General features: G+C 43.7%; 1 protein-coding gene across 1 annotated transcript in view; it reads right to left on the reverse strand.

Annotated features, from left to right (window-relative positions):
• Positions 1–21,349, reverse strand: part of LIX1 (limb and CNS expressed 1) — a 181,449-nt gene extending 160,100 nt beyond the window's left edge. The window contains exon 1 of the mRNA XM_030193411.1: positions 21,060–21,349. Coding sequence (XP_030049271.1) covers positions 21,060–21,168 — 109 coding nt within the window. The 5' untranslated portion in view covers positions 21,169–21,349. The remainder of the gene's footprint in view (positions 1–21,059) is intronic.
• Positions 21,350–22,335: the final 986 nt, after the last annotated feature.

Below are 22,335 nucleotides of genomic sequence, written 5' to 3' on the forward strand. Positions count from 1 at the left end.
GTCATCTATATGGACAGCCATCTATTTGGCCGGCGCCGGAAAGAGCGGTCCCGAACTGTATTATCGAAAAAGATGGGCAGCCATCTTTCGTTTCAATAATACGGTTGGGGCCAGCCAAATGCCTTGGATTTGGCCGGGTTTGAGATGGCCGGCATCGGTTTTCGGCGATAATGGAAACCAAAGCCGGCCAGCTCAACCCCGGACAAATCCAAGGCATTTGGCCGTGGGAGGGGCCAGCATTTGTAGTGCACTGGCCCCCCTGACATGCCAGGACACCAACCAGGCACCCTAGGTGGCACTGCAGTGGACTTTCTAAATTGCTCCCAAGTCCATAGCTCCCTTCCCTTGATTGCTGAGCCCCCTAAATCCCCCCAAAACCCACTCTCCACAACTCTATACCACTACCATAGCTCTAAAGGGTGAAGGGGGGCACCTAGATGTGGGTACAGTTGGTTTTGGGTGGGTTTTGGAGGGCTCCCATTTACCACCACAAGTGTAACAGGCGGGGGGGGGGGGGGGGGGGGGGGATAGGCCTGGGTCCGCTTGCCTGAAGTGCACTGCAGTACTCTCTAAAACTGCTCCAGGGACCTGCATACTGCAGTCAGGGAGCTGGGTATGATATTTGAGGCTGGCATACAGGCTGGCAAAACATGTGTTTTTTTTTAGGGTGGGAGGGGGTTGGTGACCACTGGGGGAGTACAGGGAGGTCATCCCCGATTCCCTCCGGTGGTCATCTGGTCATTTAGGGCACCTTTATGTGGCTTGGTCCTAAAAATAAATGGACCAAATAAAGTCGGTCAAATGCGCGTCAGAGCTGGCCTTTTTTTTCCCATTATCGGCCGAGGGCGGCCATGTGTTAAGCACGCCCCGTCCCGCCTTCACTCCACCTCCAACACGCCCCCTAACAGTTTAGCCGCCCCTGCGACGGACTGCAGTTGAAGCTGGCGAAAATCGCTTTCGATTATGCCGATTTCGCCGGTCTTGAGAGATGAGCTGCCATCTCCTGATTTGTGTCGAAAATAAGCAGGTTAGCTATATTTAAGTTACTACAGAGGACCTGGATATTATTTTATGCAAACCTATTCTTCATAAACACAGTGTGATCACTGTGTATACCATTTCCTAAAATCTTGTTCATTTATGTACAAAATCCACACCAAATTCCTAGTACATCTATTTTAATTAAAGAAATGGTGTGGTAGTTTTGAGACTGCAACAAGTCCCTGTCCAGATTTTTCAACACAATTATTAGCACTTCTAATGAGGACTCTTACACTTTTTCTTGAATTATAAATATTTGGTAAATTTGTTTAAGCTTAGGGATAAGTAAATCCTGGAAAGCTTTATAAAATTCTACTGTGAAGCCATCTAGGCCAGGTACTTTACATAGAGATAAGGATTTATTAGCTGAGAGAGAAATCGTCTTAATTATATGTACACCCAGTCTATCTTTTTGTGCCTTAGTAAGCTCCCCCTACCTGAGCTATATAATTCCTTATAAAACTATTGGAATTGCTGAATTATTTCTTTATATTTATAGAGAGTAGCCCCATTTGGGTTCTTTATCTCCTGGGTTTGCTCTTTCTTCTAGCTTTTAAATATTTGGCCAGTAGATGACAACTATGCTATTTTCTGCACAGGAATTTGCTTTTTGTAGGAGCATGAAGGTATCTGCTTAGTGACTCAAAATCCCATTGTATTTGTATTTTATTCTTTATAATTTTATCAATACATTGTTATCTCTGTCTTTAATACACAGACTTTCTAATTTACTAATCTCATTTTCTAAATTCTTTATGTCCTTGGTTCTTTTCCTCTTCCTCACAGAATAATGTATTAGTACACCCCTCATTATGGCTTTGTTAAACACATGGAATTTCTCACTGGTCTTTGCTAATATTTCTTGAAATAGGTTGACTCTTCTAAAAGTGATACATTAAGGACTAAATTCTTTAAATGGTGCCCAAATGTAGGTGCCAAAAAATGCACTGAGCACTATTCTATAATTGGCACTCCAAGTTGGGTGCCATTTATAGAATAGTGAGTAGCGCTGGAATCAGTGCCCAACTTTTAAGCACGAAGATTCACACTAACTAATCGCTGGTGTAAATCCCCACACCTACATTAGATGCAGATTCCCTGAATTCTATAATAGTGCACGCATCTCTAGTGAATGTCCATGATCTGACCATGCCCCTCCCTTGGCCATGCCTCCTTTTTGGTTGCATGCTAAAGGAATTGTGTGCACATCTTTATAGAATAGAACTTAGCAAGATGTATATGTAAATCTATATTGTAGCCAATCAACACCAAAAATTGATTGTTTGCACCCAATTATTTGTGCTATTAGGCTTGATAATCAAATTGCATGTGCAAATTGTGCGTGCACCCAAATTTTAAGCAGCATTTATAGAATTTCCTTGCACATCTCCAAATGGGGTTAACCTGGGAAACATATAGAGGGGCATAATCAAACGGGGTGCCCAAGTTTTCCTGAGGGCGTCCTCGCAGGACGTCCTCACTAAGGGGTGGGGAAACCCGTATTATCGAAACAAGATGGGCGTCCATATTTTGTTTCAATAATACAGTAGGGGGCGCCCAAATCTCAACATTTAGGTCGACCTTAGAGATGGTCATCCTTAGAGATAGTTGTCGGTTTTCAGCGATAATGGAAACCAAGGACGCCCATCTCAGAAACAACCAAATCCAAGCCATTTGGTTGTGGGAGGAGCCAGCATTCGTAGTGCACTGGTCCCCATGACATGCCAGGACTCCAACCGGACACCCTAGGGGGCACTGCAGTGGACCTTCAGAAATTGCTCCCTGGTGCATAGCTCCCTTACCTTGTGTGCTAAGCCCCCCCAAACCGCCCTACCCACAACTGTACAACACTACCATAGTTCTAAGGGGTGAAGCGGGGCACCTACATGTGGGTACAGTGGGTTTGTGGTGGGTTTTGAAGGGCTCACATTTACCACCATAAGTGTAACAGGTAGGGGGGGATGGGCCTGGGTCCGCCTGCCTGAAGTGCACTGCACCCACTAAAACTGCTCCAGGAACCTACATACTGCTGTCAGGGAGCTGGGTATGACATTTGAGGCTGGCAAAAAATATTTTTAAAGGTTTTTTTTGAGGGTGGGAGGGGGTTAGTGACCACTGGGGGAGTAACGGGAGGTCATCCCCGATTCCCTCCGGTGGTCATCTGGTCAGTTCGGGCACCTTTTTGAGGCTTGGCCACAAGAAAAAATGGACCAAGTAAAGTCCAACATAGGCTTACCGCTCGGTATACAGAAAGTACCGCTATACAGGAAGTTCTACCGGGCTACCACAGCAACCAGGCAGTACTTCCCACCCCTGGCACGCTGTCATTTCCGGTGCTACAAAAATGTATTTATTTTTGTAGTGCCGGAGTGTACCCAGTGGTAATCAGGCAGTGCCGCGCACTGCCCGGTTACGGATGGGTTAATGTGGGAGCCCTTACTGTTATTTCAATGGGTAGCAGTAAAGGCTTCCTCCCAAAATGGCTATGTGGCAAGTGCTGCGTGGTCATTTCCTGCAGGAAGGCAAGACTTCCCTTTTACCAGCTGCGGTAAAAGGTGGCCTCAGTGCGCATGTAAAAAACGTGACGCCAGCATCTGTACCCTTTTGCTGCAGCTTGGTAAAAGGGACCCTTAAAAAGCAAGGATACCTCTGAGCTGGTGCAAAATCTGATGGGTACATTTTTTTACATAGATGTATATTCAATATGTAAGATGGGCAACTTATGTGTAAGTTTTGGCATACCCAAGCCAATCCCCCCTTGAAAATTCTGCATTGTGTAGATCTCCAAATGTAAATAGAGGCTTTCAAAATTGTCATTTACACGTGTTTGAACTACAGCAGTGCCCCCATCTACTATGGGGATTTCTCTCAAGGGGCCCTAGTGGTATCACAACAACAAGGTTGAAAAGATAAACCTTGCTTTCTCTACCTCACCACCTCTCCCTCCACTAGTCCGTTCCCCTCTCTCTCCTTCCCCTCATTCCCTTTCCTCCTTTCCTGAAGTTACTATTCAGGAAACTACACTTCTCCTTTCTTCCTCAAAATGTACCACCTGTTCCTCTGATCCCATTCCCACCCACCTTCTTAATGCCATCTCTCCTGCTCTTATTCCTTTTATCTGTCACATTCTCAACCTCTCACTTTCCACTGCGACTGTCCCTGCTGCCTTTAAACATGCTGTGGTCACAGCTCTCCTTAAGAAACCTTCACTCGACCCTACTTGTCCCTCTAATTACCGACCCATCTCCCTCCTTCCTTTTCTCTCCAAATTACTTGAGCGTGCTGTTCACCGCCGCTGCCTTGATTTTCTCTCCTCACATGCTATTCTTGACCCACTACAATCTGGTTTTCGCCCTCTCCACTCAACCGAAACTGCGCTTACTAAAGTCTCCAATGACCTATTACTGGCTAAATCCAGAGGTCAATATTCCATTCTCATTCTTCTTGATCTTTCCGCTGCTTTTGACACTGTCGATCACAGCATACTTCTCGATACCCTGTCCTCACTTGGATTCCAGGGCTCTGTCCTTTCCTGGTTCTCTTCCTACCTCTCCCTCCGCACCTTTAGTGTTCACTCTGGTGGAACCTCTTCTACTTCTATCCCTCTGCCTGTCGGCGTACCTCAGGGTTCGGTTCTTGGTCCCCTCCTCTTTTCTATCTACACTTCTTCCCTTGGTTCATTAATCTCATCCCATGGCTTTTCCTACCATCTCTATGCTGATGACTCCCAAATCTACCTTTCTACCCCTGATATCTCACCTTGCATCCAAACCAAAGTTTCAGCGTGCTTGTCTGACATTGCTGTCTGGATGTCTCAACGCCACCTGAAATTAAATATGACCAAAACCGAGCTTCTCATTTTCCCCCCCAAACCCACCTCCCCGCTCCCCCCGTTTTCTATTTCTGTTGATGGCTCTCTCATTCTCCCTCTCTCCTCAGCTCGAAACCTTGGGGTCATCTTTGACTCTTCTCTCTCCTTCTCTGCTCATATCCAGCAGATTGCCAAGACCTGTCGTTTCTTTCTTTACAACATCCGTAAAATCCGCCCCTTTCTTTCCGAGCACTCTACCAAAACCCTCATCACCTCTCGTTTAGACTACTGCAATCTGCTCTTTGCTGGCCTCCCACTTAGTCACCTCTCCCCTCTCCAGTCGGTTCAAAACTCTGCTGCCCGTCTCATCTTCTGCCAGGGTCGCTTTACTCATACTACCCCTCTCCTCAAGACCCTTCACTGGCTCCCTATCCGTTTTCGCATCCTGTTCAAACTTCTTCTACTAACCTATAAATGTACTCACTCTGCTGCTCCCCAGTATCTCTCCACACTCGTCCTTCCCTACACCCCTTCCCGTGCACTCCGCTCCATGGATAAATCCTTCTTATCTGTTCCCTTCTCCACTACTGCCAACTCCAGACTTCGCGCCTTCTGTCTCGCTGCACCCTACGCCTGGAATAAACTTCCTGAGCCCCTACGTCTTGCCCCATCCTTGGCCACCTTTAAATCTAGACTGAAAGCCCACCTCTTTAACATTGCTTTTGACTCGTAACCACTTGTAACCACTCGCTTCCACCTACCCTCCTCTCTTCCTTCCCGTTCACATTAATTTATTTGATTTGCTTACTTTATTTATTTTTTGTCTATTAGATTGTAAGCTCTTTGAGCAGGGACTGTCTTTTTTCTATGTTTGTGCAGCGCTGCGTATGCCTTGTAGCGCTATAGAAATGCTAAATAGTAGTAGTAGTAGTAGTAGTATCAGAACTCCTTCTTTCCCTTCAACACCTTATGGTGGAAAATGTTGAGGAGGAGCAGAGGAAAGAAGTAAATGCATTGGAATAGTCTGAATGTTTACAAGTACATGAACTAGACTTTAGATCAGAGTTACTCATTCCAGACAATGAAGCAACCACCAGGGAGCATGAAACCAGTGCAGAAAGGGCCTCCTCAGAGCCCAGTGCAAGTCCTAGGGATACAAATGAAAGCTAAACATCTAAATGTGTGGAAGAATCCACGTAGACAGAAGCAGAAATTGAACAGTGCAAGGTAGTGGATGGGGATGGGACTTGATATATCGCCTTTCTGTGGTTACAATCAAAACAGTTTACATATTATATACAAGTACTTATTTTGTACCTGGGGCAATGAAGGGTTAAGTGTCTTGCCCAAAGTCACGAGGAGCTGCAGAATTGAAGTTGGTTCCCCAGGTTCTCAGGCTGCTGCGCTAATCACTGAGGGGCCCTTTTACTAAGCCACGTAGTGCATGCCCAATGTGCATCAATTCAGAGTTATTGCCTGGCTACTGCATGGCCCATGCAGTAATTTCATTTTTGACATGTATCCGCCATGCGCGCCGGAAAATAATTTTTATTTTCCGGTGCGTGGCAGAAACCGGGCGGTAATCATCATTCTATGCGCGTAGATGATTACCGCACGGTTAATGCGTGAGACCTTAACACTAAGTCAATGGGAGGTGGTAAGGTCTCGGACCCAAAATGGACGTGCACCAATTTTTATTTTGCCATACGTCTATTTTTGGCAAAAATAGAAAAAAGGCCTTTTTTACAGGCGTGCTGAAAAATGGATCTGCGTGCACCCAAAACGTGCGCCAACACTAGCACAGCCCATTTTTCAGTGCACCTTAGTAAAAGGACCCCTAAGCTACTCCTCACAGGCAAGTTTATAAGCCCTACTCCTTCAGAATTTCTTATGTGGATCTTAGAAACAGCTTTTAAAGCATTGCAAAACATATCAAATATCTGCATAATATCCCCTTTTCTGACAGTAGAATTGAAAAAGGAACCTGACATTTAGCTGCTATTTGCCTTCTGAAAGCTAAAACCAGTGGGGATAAATTGAATCCATTATACATTTTTAAAAACTTGAGAGAATATATCACAGTGGAAGTCTTTTGTATGAAAAATCTAATATGAAATGTATTTTATGAAGAAAATTCAGTTAAACCAGATCATTTAACCATAAAACCTATAAGTGCACCCTAATGCAGCTGTATCCCATTATGAATTGTAACATGAGATTTTCAGAACTTGTTAAAGTGGGTTCCGGTTAGCAAAGCCACACTGAGTCTGCAAAGAGGTGGAAAAATGTGGGATACAAATGCAATAAATAAATAAATAAATATAGATTGTAAAACTATATATGGGAAGAAGTGATTCAAATTTCCAGAAACTAGAACTACACTATGCAGATAATATTCTAATTTTAACACCAGCAGCAAAAGACCATGCTCAATAAGTTTTTCAAACTGAAAATTGTATTAATATGATAGAAAGTTGAAGCTTTTTGTTTAAACTAAAACTCAATATGAACAAAACTAAATTATTATGTTGGGCAATTCTACTAATTCCCTTGTTGAATCTGTTAAATTGAGTTAAGCTATTATCCAACCAATTGAAACATCTGTCAGTGTAGTAGGGGTCAACTTGGATGTTGTCACACTAACATTTGAATAGCAAGTTAATTCAATAGCTAGGAAGATATTCTTTAGAATGAGGCAGTTGCATCTAGTTTAACAGTTTTTAAAAATTTAAATGAGGAGCATTTCCAACTCCTAGTCCAAGCATTAATTTTACCACACTTGAATTATTGTAATGTCTTTGTACACAGAGTTATCAGGTACAATTATGCCCTAGACATCAGTTTTAGAGAACACTGTTGTAAATTAATTTTCAGAGCCCTCAAGAATGATTATGTAAACATTTTTTGTTGATATTGTTGATATGCCTCCACTGTCTACTGTTCCAAACACAAGTTGACGATCATGACCACCTGCTAGATGTCATGACTGCCCATAGCACTGCTGCAAATACCATCTCAAGAGAAGATGGTAGATGCAGTAGAACTATTGGAAGTCTAATAGTTCTGCTGCCCTTGGCTGCTCCTTTTTGCTCCCCTCTAACATTCCCCCTACACACGATCTGTGCCCTGGCAAACATAAGCACCTTTTCTGATTCCCCCAATAAACATAAGTGCCCCTCCCGATCACCCTGACAATCATAAGTAGCCCTCCTGATCCTCCCTCCGACAATCAAGATCTCTACACCAGGGCATGCTTCTCCACCCCCCTCCCATCAAGAACCCTCACTTAATCCTACATCTAAAATAAATATCCCCCACACCTTGCACCCCCCCTTAGAACCCCCAGGACTTATGCAGGACCATCCATGGTGGGTTAGTGGGCCCTAGGAGTAGCGGACTCCCTCTATTCATGCCTGGTCTACCTCTAGGTTTAACAAGGCAGCCACTGACCCCTAGCAGCAGCTACCAGACCAGGCAGGAATGTAGGCATACTATTTCTGCCTGGACCCACTAGCTCACTGTGGATGTCCCCTGGTTAAGTCCTGGGGGTTCTCAGGGGGTTGGGGGAGGTCATGATTTTTGGAGTGAGAAGCCTTCCCAGGTTGGTGGATCCTGATTGTTGGGGGACCGGAAGGGCTTCTTATGTCAGTAGAGGAGGTTTGGGAGGGATGCTTATGTCACTCGGGGGGGGGGGGGAGATTAGGAAGGCTACTTGTCAGTTAGTGGGGGAGAATCAGAAGGAGGGAGAGAGAGTGGAGGCCCCAGATATCACACATACAAGAGACTAACACAGCTGACCGGGGGGGGGGGGGGGGGGGGGGGAGGGAAAGAGCTCCTACCTGGTTGGGCCCATGAACCAGGAATGCTCATAAACAAGACATTACATAACAGAGCTACCTGTGCCAGAAATAATATTTAAAGGTGATGATACAGAAGAACTGAAAGAAATGTTGGTGAATCTGGAAGATGTAATAAGTCAAATCAACAAGTTAAAGAGCATCAGTCTCCTGGACTGGATGACATACAACCCAGTGTACTGAAGGAGCTCAGAAATGAAATTGCATGTCTCCCATTGGTAATCTGTAACCAGAAATTAATATTGTCCATTGTACCTGAAGATTGGAAGGCAGCCAATGTAACACCAATTTTTAAAAGAGGTTCCAGGGGTGATCTGGGAAACTACAAATTGGTAAGCCTAATGTCAAGTGCCAGGCAAAATGGTAGAAACTATTATAAAGAACAAAATTATTGAACACAGACAAACATGATTTAATGGGAGAGAGTCAACATGGATTCAGCCAAGGGAAGTCTTGCTCACCAATCTGCTACATTTATTTTGAATATATGAATAAACACATGGATAAAGGGGAACTTGTTGATGTAGTGTATCTAGATTGTCAGAAAACTTTTGACAAAATCCCTCATAAGAGCCTGAGAAAGTTAAAAATCCATGTAATAGCAGGCAATGATCTGTACGGGACTGGGAACTGGTTAAAAGACAGAAAACAGAGGGTAGGGTTAAATAACCATTTCTCTCAATGAAGGAAGGTGAATAGTGGAGCAGCACTGCTTTTTAACATATTTATAAATGATTTGGAAAGGGGAACAAAGAGTGAGGTGATCAAACTTGCAGATGACACAAAACTATTCAAAGTTGTGAAACTGCAGAACATAAGAATATAAGAATAGCCATATTGGTTCAGACCAATGGTCCATCTAGCCCAGTATCCTGCTTCCAACAGTGGCCAATCCAGGTCACAAGTTCCTGGCAGAAACCCAATTAGTAACAACATTCCATGGTACCAATCCCGGGGCAATCAGTGGCTTCCCCCAAAAAGACTATGGGCTTTTCCTCTAGGAACTTCTCCAAACCTTTTTTAAATCTAGAAACGCTAGTGCAGGTATTCAGTAACCAGGTCCTTGGGACACACCTAGTTAATCTAGCTTTCAGGATACCCACAATGACTATGCATAAGATAAATTTGCATACAGTAGAGGTAGTACATGCAAATTTATTTCATGCATATTCATTGTGAGTACCCTGAAAACCTGACTGGCTGGGTGTGTCCTAAGGACCGGGTTGAGAACTCATGTGTTAGGGTGATGCCTACTAATGTTTATTTAAAAAATAGCAAGACAGCAAAACAGTTTAACCACAAAATGATGATATGGAACTATAGCAATCAAGTGTAAGTGAATTGGCTTCTTTCACCATGCCACTTGGTGTACACTCAAAGACTGTTTCATCCACCTTAAACTGTCTTTAATGTTTCTCCTCCTATATTTTGTAGATTACATTACATTTTTTGCATCATTCAAGGCCAGAGAAACAATTTCAAATACACTCAAAACAGTCTGCTATAGGTTGTTGTTTTTTAAATTAGCCCTCAGAGCAAGGTTAATAAATAAGACAAAATACATACAGTTAACATCCATATCATATCCAGCACTACGCCCTGGGATCTCCACTGGTGCCCACGCCAGACACAGACCGGCACACGACATGGTGCCAGAGTGGCATTGCACCCCGAGGTATCCACTTCGGCGATCGGAGCTAGATCAATACTGGGCCTCGAGTTTCACCGACCCCAGCGCAGCGGACCATTCAGGAACACAGTGGTGACCCTCCCTGCTCCTCCTTGGAGGCCACTCCCTCCACCAACCTGCATCAGACCACACAGCTGCTGACTCGCACCCAACCTGCTATCCCAAATAAGGTAATGAAGAGGGCGCTTGATTGATAGAAGCCACCGGAGACAGCATATCTGACTTCACTTCCTAGCTCGCAGAACAGGATGGGGAGGAAAGGAGAGTCAACTGCAGCCAGGAATCATTGCACTCCTGTGAATCAGAAAGATGAGAAAGGCAACACCATATAAAGAATGATACTGAAAGCCTATAATGCAGGACTGAGGTGAGAAAGAAGTGAGAAGTCCACCCCAGGTAAAGAATGAAACCGAACGTTGCCTGAATTCACATAAGTACACAAACTTGCATGCGCACACACACACACACACACAGAAAGAGAATAACCAAAGCGTGCTCCTGTGTGACTTTTTCCAATCCAACCCCTTTTCATCCCACAATGAGGTGTCTCTACTACTATTCTTCACCCTCTTAGACGTTACGATGGGTAACTTACATGAAAACACCAGCACTAATCTAATTCCAGTAATCTGCGACCTTACCAAGAAAACCCAATACCCGTAAACAACCCAGACCACTAGCAGACACCTTGTAGAGAGCTCTGACACCTGGTCCAAAGTGTTCCATGCCTGCCATCTGTCCATAGGCCTCTCACCAAGCCCAATGGTCAACCCCAGCAAACGATCTCTTCTGAACCTGATCAATCATCATCTTCAGACCACAGTGCCCATTCAACACCTGCACCAGCAATCTATATCAATGTAAGATCCATAATGAACAAGCTTTATTAAGAAGGGAACTATTAGAATCGTCTGATCTAGGATTTTTGTTTATTTCTGAAACATGACTCACAGAAGTCAATAGCCCAATACTACCCCACCTATACCCACCTGGATATGACATTCTCCATTCTCCAAGACTAAAATAAAAATGAGGAGGTCTAGCACTGATTTTTAAGAGCTTTCTACACATGTCCCTTAGTTAGTATAGGAGTCCCTACCCAGAACTGGAATACATGCTATGTAAACTCCATGACAACTCTAAAGGAGCCAATCAGATCACTCTACTCCTTAGCTACCATCCAGCAGGACCCTGGGATAAGGCTGAATCTACCATAATGGAGATCATCTCATTTGCAATGTCTCAGTTCCCAAAGTAGTTATCCTGGGAGATCTAAACCTACACCTAGAGAATGATGGTAATGCCAATGTACATAACTTTAATCATTCTTGAGAACAACTGAACTTGCTATACATGGGGGAAGTCCAACTCATGAGCTAGGCCACACTTTAGATTTCCTTACGTTCCATCCCACCAACGTAATTGGATCTAATATGGAACCAATACCATGGTCCTACCATTTCCAATTGGACTTTACCATTAATATCTACCTTCTGAATCACCCACTATCACCTTATTAAATTTATCATCACCAGAGAGAAAATCGATGAAATCCATATTCTAGAACAAACTAAAAAAAATGCCCTTCCCCTTGAAAGCTCCACACAAGAATCTGTAAAATTGGTCCAGGATATCAAAGTCAGAACAGTTCTGGATAAAACAGCACCAATAACTACCAAAAAAGTTAAAGCATCTCAAAAATCACCATGGTTCTTAGAAGAACTATCATAATTAAAACGAAAATGCAAAAACCTTGAAAAGAAATGGTGAAAAAGCAAAGCTACTAATAGTAGATCCAAATGGAAAATCTCCTTTCATCACGACAAACAAAAAGTAACCAGTTCCAAGCAAAAATACTACAGTAGCCAAATGGGCCAGGACACCCTTGATAATAAAAAAATATTCACCCTAATTAGGAGCCTAACCTCCATCCACTCTACTGTTAGAGAGCAACAAACATGCCCCTCCACTCAAAACCTGGCTGACTACTTCGGAGGGCATCACAAACATGTGGTCAATGCAGGGCGGTAAGGTCTCAGGCTAAAAATGGACGCACCCCGGCTTCAATTTTAGTGCACGTCCATTTTCCTGACCCTTTAAAAAAGGCCCTTTTTCCTAGATTCAGTAAGAAATGGCCCAGCACGTGCCCAAAAGATATACTTGTACTTGCACTACCGCAGGCCACTTTTTACCACAGCTTAATAAAATGACCCCTATGTTACTATGTAAATGCCCTCTGCCAGAATAGAATGTGATGACTACTGGCCAGCCCTCAAATAAGAGAAATTAGGATAAGGTATGTGTATTTTATATCACATGTATCAGTGAAGGGGAAGACATCGTAAGGTTAAAATTAGCAAATAAAAGGTTGTCCGTTAGCAGTATTGTTGGATTACTGGTTTAATCATGTATTAATAATGAATGTGACTTTGCTTCAGCTATAATAATAATAATAAAACTACTCTGGAGTATTGGCATGATGTTGTGGTATTGTGTTTGAAGATTGCCTCATATAAAAACTGCCTGTATATGAATGACCTGTTTATTATATAATAATAATAATTACAGTTTACAACATGGAGGAGACAAAAAAGAATTACTTATGGTATTAACACTATCACTTGAGAAATCTTTGAACAAAATTCCGGGACTAAATCACACTTGCTGAAAAAAAGAAAGTATTGATAAATTTAAAAAAACAAAACCCACTAACAATGCTGAAAAACTCTTTCTATATTTTTGACTAAACCTTCTATAGTAGGAATCAAAGGTACAAACTTTTGCTCATTAACATGCAATTTATGGAAAACAATTTTATTCCATAAAAACTACAACCCGATTGCAGATAAAAACTGTATGGCCCTCTTACTTTCTCTTCTTTCACTGTATGGGGACAGAGTGCAAGGGCATGTTTTACCCAGAGCCTTTGCACCATTTTTCAAAGTGAAAGTACCTATGGCATTTTGCTTTGAGACTTCTTGCAGGTACAAAGTATCTGCACGTTGCTCCTGCATATAAGTTGATAACATGAGTTATTTTCCTCACTTAACTGAAGCCGAATGCCTTCTCTCAATGTGGCTAAAAAGCAAACGTCATACAACTACACAAGACCATATTAAGGGAGAGCAATTTTGAGATCGCCAGCGTAGGAGAGAAATGAATAAACCATGGTAAAATATTGTATTTTACCACAGCTTAATTTATTACAGGAGTCACTAACATGTGGTAACTCAGTGCTGCAGGTTAGTGACTCCCACTGTAAATAAATAATGCAACTTATGATCAGCCTGGCAAGCTGTATTATTCTTCTCCCTGGGAGCATCTTGAAAGGGGCCAGAGCACGGACCTCCCTCCTCTCTCTCTCACCTCACCCAAGCAAAATATCCCACTTCAGGGGTTTAGGGATGTCTTCCAGGGAAGTAGGGAGGTTGTGAGGAGGGGTCCAGAGGTGTCTTTGGAGAAATGATGAGCTCTTTGCTGGAGAGAAGGGAGGGTAGCGGGAAAGGGGGGGAAGAGGATCTGTACTGTATTTCAATTAGCACTGGCCCTTTGTTTTAAAGATATCATCCAGAGCATCTGGCTGTGTGTTAGCAGCCTGATGCTCCCAGGGAGGATAACACCCACTCAACACTGGCATTTATTTTTTCCAAGAATAACACAGCTTGTGAAGTTCATTGCAAGCTGCATTATTCAATTTGAATTATGAGGCTCTTTGCAATAGATTTGCATGCATTGCATTTTGTTATTATATAGTGTTTGTATGTTATGATAAAATAATGCACACTTTTGCTGTTTAACTCACGTTGAGGCAAATGTCATGCATTATTCCCCATAGCACACATTAGTAACTATTGCCCTGAGACTGTTACATTGCTATTCCTTTAGCTAAATCATTTCAGAATCGCTCTGTCCATGGCCAGACACTTTAGACCATCCTTTCTGCATTTTTATTGTTGCTTCCACCAACTATTCTGGAACTCCTTTCTATGTCTCCAGCACCTTCATTGTGAAGCGGTATCTTCTGATGTCACTTGTTTTTGTGTCCACCCCCTTTAATCCTCATGCTAGGCCTCTTCTTCATGCCATTGCAGTGTTCTTCCTAGGACCTTTTGAATGTGCAGGCTACTTAAATTTGATAATACTGTGCATTACTCTCCTGCCCCCATCTGCCTACTCCTTCATGCCACCTGGCAAAACACTTCTGAGGATAATACTGTATTATCTATGTCCTATTTATAAAGCACCATTAATAGTTTGGTACTATAATTTAACCCTGTTACAAAGTCTACCGAGTTAGATAACGGTGTGAAAATTAAGAGACCTGCATAAGATCAACAAAATAATAGAAGGGCACCTCAAAATTCTGGTAAGCAGAATATGTTTCACCATCCAATTACAGCATATAGAAGTGGAGACGGCCAAAAAAAAAAAAAGGAGGAGACGACTACAGAGTCAAACCAATTAAAAGAATCTTTATTAGAAAACAACCTGATACAGCCGCATTTCATCTATTATTTATGACAAGTGTCCTATAGAACACGAATAATGGCAAAATAAAACATAAAAACAAACATATGGTCGAGCATATAAATGTTTAGAACAAACTATAACATTTAAACAATAAATACATAATATTAGTGACAATAGACCTTGAATTCTGATAAATGAGCTTCAAAATGATTTGTACATATTGCTGTTATACCAATGGTATAAGATTATAGATGTTAGCTGCACAGCATGCTTTAAAATATTTCAAAGGAGAAATAAAAAAAATCTTGTTCTGGTTTCCTACCATGCATCTCAACTTGTGGTTTGTTCTAATGGGTCAATTACGATTGTTTTTGCTCACACCTGCCATATGTTTCTTCTCTCACACAGTAGCTGCTCTTTCTTTCTACATAGCCTGAACATTTCATTACCATCCATTCAGGATTCTTTTCTATTCACTCAAGTAGCTGAGCTCATGGTAACCCAGTCACAGAATGTCAAATCCACTACAAAGAAGTGAATAGTAACTTCTAGTAAGGCTGGCACTGGGAGGGGGCAGGGTAGGAATAAGGCATAGGCAAATTAGGCGTGTGTGTTTAGGAGATGGCCCTCAGCTGTACTATTTCAGTGGCTCTCAAAGTAGGTTCTGGTCTGGTCCTGGTAATTCAGCTGCTGGCAGAAAGAAAGGGGGGGGGGGGGGGGGGGAGACAGGAAACACCACTGTCCTCAGAGGTTTGTCTGTTCTCTATAACCCCTATGTATTGTCCTCCAGCTGACAAGAGGAGTTAGACATAGATGCTCAAAAGTCTAACGCAGTTATGCACAACAGTGTGCTCAATGCTAATGACATGCAAATTTAGACATGTTTGAGTGTTAGGGAGAGCCGTGAGAGAACAGTGTCTGGCACATGCGCTCAAGAGTTGTGCATTAAGCATAGCTCATAAGCACATGCCCAGACTCAAAGGAAAAAAAAGCCCTGGTGCTCTAGTGGACCCCCTCAAAACACTAGGGCCTGGTGGTCCTCCAAAAATAAATAAAACCCTGGTGATCCTGTTGGACCCCTGGCCTGGATCTCCCATAGACTAGCCCCGGTGGCCCAGCAGTGGTCCTCCAACCCAACCCCCTCCTCCAAGGTAGGAGGGGGTTGGGTTGGGGGGCCCACAGCTAGACCACTGGGACTAGTCTATGGGAGGGGTTCTGGCCAACGATCCCACAGGGTTTTATTTTTTTGGGGGTCTGGGGGTCCACTGGACCACCAGACCTTTGTGTGTTTGGAAGGGTGGGGGGGTCTGGGGTCCACTGGACCACCAGGGCTTTAATTTGACAGGAGGTCATCCCCTCCCGATGTCTTGGCACAACCCTAACGCCAGCTCTGAGTTGACATAGGGGTTGCCACAGGAAGAGCACCCCTGTTTGGCGTGCTATGCAGGAGGAATACAGGATGACCTCTTTAGCATGCATTCATATGCTCATTGCGCTCAGAGCCGATGAGCTCATTATTTCACTCGCTTGTCAGCTCTGAGCATTCGACACAAGCAAATGCAGGTGCTATTCCAGCACTAATAGCCTCTAGCACCCGAATTTGCTTTGGAGCACTGGGGCCTTAATGAGCAGCATTTCTTACCTGCTCCTTCCTCCTCTGTTGGTTTTCCTCTGCAGTGATTTGTGGGAGTTTTAAAATGTATGCTTATTTCGGATGGGACCCAACATGCTTCTTGTCTAGGGCTCACAAAAGTGTAATCCTGCCCTAGGAGGGGGTGTTGGCAAAATCGAGTCGGAAATAAATGAAGGAAGAAATCCTCGTGTTGTCTTCAAAGGAGCAGAATAGTGAGGCGATAAGTTTCAGAAAAAAAACAAAAGCCAAAGAACCTTGTATTCTTGAAAAGTTTGAATGATACCAACAGAAAATCATAGGGTACTCTCACTCAACTACAAATGTTGGTAGCACAAGGGATCAGATGAGAGCACCCTATGATTTTCTGTTGGCATCATTCAAACTTTTCAAGAATACAAGGTTCTTTGGCTTTGGTTTTCCAGTAAAATAGGGGTGAATGGTTTGGGCTTTTGAGGGACCCTCTGCATTGGCAATTTCCAGTAGATAGGCTGGTGCACTGGCCACCATCTCATCCATGGCAATGTCGTTCCTTAGTACGCCATGGCCAGGTTGAAGCAACAGCCTCTTCCCCTCACCTGCAGCATCTATTCTTCATCTGCTTTCTACTTGATCTGTTTTAATATTAAGTATGAACAATTTAAGACCCCATAAGCTCATGTAATCCATTGATTCTGCCCATTCAGCCTTCAGACTGATGCTAGCAAATGAGGTACAGACATAGATAAGAAGTGCTACTATCCTGCCAATAAACTGAAGGGAAAGGGAGAGGATCAAAACAGCATGGAGGGGGGGGGGGGGGGGGCGGCATCAACCTTGACTGTCATAAATACATACAGGGTACATAGTAATAAAAGTGTTTTTAGCATCATTCCCTGTTTGTACCTCTAAATAATCTTTGCTTATTTTGCAAGCACTGGTTGCTAACCAGCTAGTACTTGGCAGGCCTAGCTGGTTATGATTAAGGATGCTAGTAGCCAGCAGGTCTTTAAACTGGCAATTTATGAGCTATTCTGCCAACCCCTGGACTCTACAGCAGCAAATCCTCCTGCAGTGGGCCAGAACCCCTCTCATCCTGCTCACCTGTGGACTTATTTCACATAAACTCCCTTCTCTTACGCTGTCGCCTTTTCTGAAGCCTGGCTTGGCCCTAGGACTCATGTTGTAAAGGTGAACCATCTTGGAACTGAGCCTGAGAGTGTTCCATTCCTATGCCTCAACTCCCATATGGAGAAGCTGGAAAGGGGGCAAAACCTGGATGCGGAGTGGGTGCTGACTTGTTGCCTTCATAATCTATTGCTGCTCTATGAATAGCTCCTGCTTCAGAAAATGGAAGATCTAGGGGCTGGAGAAGGAGGGAAGGGGGAGATTAGATCGGGAGATTAGGTGGCCAACCATTTCTTTTAATTTTCAAAGGTGATAACTTTAATTTACTGGGTAAAAGTGAATCACAGTGCTGTGGAAATTGGAAAGTTTCCTGCAAGAACAGAGGACTTGAGTTGGTAGGAAACAGGTATCAACTGGGGCAACTTTCAGTGGTGAAAATACATGAGGCAGGAAGCATGTGCCAACTCAAGAGTAAAGAGCAATAGCAAATTAGGAAGATACAAAATGTCATGGAAGAGTGGCCTAATAGTGCAACGGGTTGCAGACCTGGTGAACTGGGTTCAAGTCCCACTGCTACCTAACGATCGTCAATGGGTTGAGATCCTGGGGAACCAGGCAGAAGCACAGCCAGGTTGACGGTGCGGGGGGAGCGAGAGCGGACTTCCACCGGCGCTGGCGCACATTCTCAATGCAAAACATTGAGAAAAAAATAGGCGCTGGAGCTGGCAGAACTCCGTTTGGGGGAGTGGCCGCTCCCCTGGCACCCCCCCTGGCTACGCCATTGGAACCAGGTTCAATTCCCTCTGCAGCTCTATGTGACCCTGGGCAAGTCACTTAGTCCTTCAATGCCACAGGTACAATATACTGCTTTGATTGTGAGCCCATTAGGGACAGTGCTCAAAAGAGATGGTATATCAAATTAATAAATGATGATAAACAAAAAGCAGCAGTAAACAGGAGCAAGGAGGGCCTGCGAAGTGGGAATGGACGGCAAAGGAGAAGTTGCATAAAGCACAGGTAGGCCTGGAGGAGTGGCCAGCACAAGCTTGGGAAGGGAGAAGGAATGGCTCCAGTAGTGACCAAGAGGTCTCAGTATGGGGGTGGGGGGGTGGGGGGGGGTGTTAAAGCAGTGAAAAATGAAAGGTGGAGTTGCAATGGCTGGGAGAAATTGATCATATGACTAGTTAACATAGCTGTTAAGTGGTTAAACACAAGTGGTAAATACAATTGAACAGCACAAGGAAGCATACGTGTGCTGGTTTTCAGTTTTTCTCTTCTGAAGGGGCTGCAGGGACACAGGGTATGAAACTTGGAGAGGTGTAGAGGGAGAACATGTTGGGTCTCTACATGGCTCCTATAAGAAAACATCTTTGTTCTCAATTGTGCTTTCTAGTTTGTGAATGATTAATATAAGCTTTTTTTCTTTTCATTGATGTATCCTGTGTGATTTCCCTGGGAAGCTTGTTTCAGCAAAGGCTTACAGTAAGCCTTAAACAATGTCCTACAAGAACAACACATGGTGCTATGGTAGTCAGCATCAGCAAAGCTTTCTGATGAAAACAAGAACTCTTGGGCTGCAGAGAAAACAGCAGTTCGTCAAAGGGGGCGTTGGGGGGGGGGGGAGGAGGAGGATACAGCTTGATAGCAGTAGAATGGTTATGACCATGATTCTCTGGGGTTAAAAACAAGCCCAGCAGGGAAAAACAAACAAACAAACAAACCACCACCACCACCCAACCCCCCCCCCCCCCCCGTTATCTGCAATTTCTGCCAAGGTAAGACTCTGAATAAATAAAGTGTAGGCAGATGAGGCTCCCTCCTTAAATTCCGATAGACCTGCTCTGCAATGTCTTCTGGCATTAGCAGTCAAATGAATGAAGCTCACCGGCCAAACATCTTTATCACATACCTATTTTAGTACTTCATTCTGGATAGCCAGTGGGTGAAAAACATGTAAGTTTGACATCAGAAAAGCTAGAGCCTTTCATCTTCAGTAAATATGTTTTAAAAATAACCCTTTGAAGATGTTTTAAAAAGGTTAAGATAATCGTGAAAAGTGAATAGTACATGGAATGCACTTCGAACTCAGGAGTGTGCAGGGATCTTCTGGAATGCTACATACACTAATTCAGTTTCCTATGTTCTTTGAACATCTTTCAGTTACTACAGACAGAGTTTGTTTGTATGTATGAAGCAAACATGATGCAGGTTTAGTTCACCATCAACACCGTTTCTAAAAAGGAGGCAAAAGGAAAAAGTGTTGCCGAATCTTACAGGTTTCTTAAAAAACCTTTTTATTCAGACTTTTTATATATCTGCCACTTTCCATTGCCTTTGCACAGGATAAAGCTCTTCCTTTAGAAGCTATTTATTTAAACCGAGTTCTTAACTTCTTCTGTAGGGGGGGGGGGGGGGGGGTGGAAGAATCCATTTTCTAGTAAGAGAGGAGATTGGTTTTTATTAACCCTAATGTAACTGTTGACAAATGCATGAAATAATACCTCCCACAGGGTGCCCTCGGGGCACACAAATATTGCAGTTTGATTGCATGTCACGAAAATGTTTATACAGCACAAAACTTGCTCTGCTAACCTTATCTTTCCATATCATATAGCAGTTGAGTAATTTCAGCTAAAATTGTACCTGGCAAGTTATTTTAACCATCAGAAAGCAATAAAGTTAAATGAAAACGTAACCCAGATATGCCAAGTGTGAGTAAAGTAACTAATCAATCAAAAATGTATGCTAATGAACAGAGAAAATTTACAACAATTATTCGATCAATTGTATAGGGTTTGATTATGCAGCTTAGTGTCTGAAATCCTGTGCATAAATGTTGCTCTCTCTTACCATACCAAGCCTAGGTAGGATATACTGCATGTTATCTAAATCTTTTTCCCTTCCCACACTACAATCAGTGGTGGGAGTTAAAAGAAGAGGGGAGGAGAGGGCAATTATTCCCCCAAAATGGATAACTACATGCTGTTAATATTCTCAACTTTTTAGGCAAGGCTAGATTAGCACGTCCAGATCAACATGACTACTTTAAAATTTTGTAGTAAAAACGCAGAATATCAAATCAAATGATGTACTCTTAAAATTTTTTTTTTTTTTTACAAAAAGAGGAAACTGAAAAAACAGGTGAACTATAAGGTCTGACTCTTTTTGGTCGAATTCCCCACCCTTTAATACAGCAAAGGACCAAAACAGGGATCAGCTTGGACGATACACTGCCATAGCATAGCACTGTCATTCTGCAAGGTGCTACTTAAAGAACAAAATTAAGCTAAGATCACCTCTTGGTGCAAAACGAAACATGCTTCAGCTGTGAAAGAGTACTGCTGTAAGGGCTGGGAATGCTAGCGTGGTTGCTTCAAGACGTTTGAATACACTGTCTAAACATTTGACGAAAATTCTTTGGCATTTGCTAGAAGCTTTTCTGTGCATACTTACAGTCTCCGAATACCACGGTCGGATCTCTGTGAGGTAGTACTTCAGTGACTACATGCTGCAGGGACTCGAAAGTTTTGTCCATCTTGGTTCTGCCTTTTTCAGACTGCATGTACGAAGTCTCCTCATGCCTGAATTATTCCAGTTCTGTACCAGATTTGTGCAGTTCATTGATGCACTGGATTACTAAAGAATCTCTTTTAACATCTGCCAATCAGGCATTGCTCAGAATCTAAAAGACCCCCTTAGGGGTCCTCCTCCCTGGCTCGCTTATCTTTGTTGTATGCAGAGCTAATTAGCAGTAGGGCTGGCTGACAGAACTCATTCCTACTGCTTCCTTCTGTGAAACACACCCACCTACAGGCTAACTAGAGCAGCTAATCATCATGTGAAAGCCGTTCATTGACTGAATGTGCTGAAGCAGACATATTTCTGGTTTCCCTTGAAGGAATGAAAAAAGGAGGTATTTTCTCCTTCCAACGCGCTTAGAAAAATTACACAGAAATCTGAACGATCAAAATGTAGAACTAATTCTTTAAACACAAAGTACAGGCACAATCTTGTTGCAACAGCTTGAGTGGGATTAGCTAGACTATGCATGTGAAATGTTCCAGGATTGCTTCTGTCCATTACAAAATGACACAAGCAACTTGCTTTCTGCTGATGTTCCTCAAAACATGTTCTGTACTTCACACTCTAACTCCAAACCAGGGTTGCCAGGTGGAAAATTTTTTTCCAGCCTAAAGGAGCCCAAAATCCAGCCCAAAACCCGCCCAAACTCAAACCCCCCCCCCCCCACCCCCCCCCCCCCCCCCTCACACCCCCCCCCCCCGCCCCACCCCCCCCCCGCCGCCATCAACCCCCCCCCGCCGTCATCGGCCCCGCCTCCCCGTCACTAACCCCCCCCCCCCGTCACTAACCCCGCCTCCCCGTCACTAACCCCGCCTCCCACGTCACTAACCCCGCCCAGAAACGTCATTAACCCCGCCCACCGCGGCCGAAAAAAGCCGGCGAAAAAACCGCAAAAGCCGGCGAAAAAACCGCCCCGAAGCCAAAAAGGAGCCCAAAAAACCGCAACCCGCCGCGGGCAAAAATTTCCCGCGGCGGGTCGCGGAAAACCGCCCAATTGGGCGGTAAAACCGCCCACCTGGCAACACTGCTCCAAACAGCATAACCCAATACCTTTACTGTCCCTCCCCCCCCCTCCCCAGGAGAATGAAGACACCGTTCTTAGCTGAGATGGATCGGTTGAAGGTAATAGACACCTCTTAATGCACCT

The sequence above is a fragment of the Microcaecilia unicolor genome, chromosome 2, assembly GCF_901765095.1.
Source record: "Microcaecilia unicolor chromosome 2, aMicUni1.1, whole genome shotgun sequence".
Taxonomy (NCBI): Eukaryota; Metazoa; Chordata; class Amphibia; order Gymnophiona; family Siphonopidae; genus Microcaecilia; species Microcaecilia unicolor.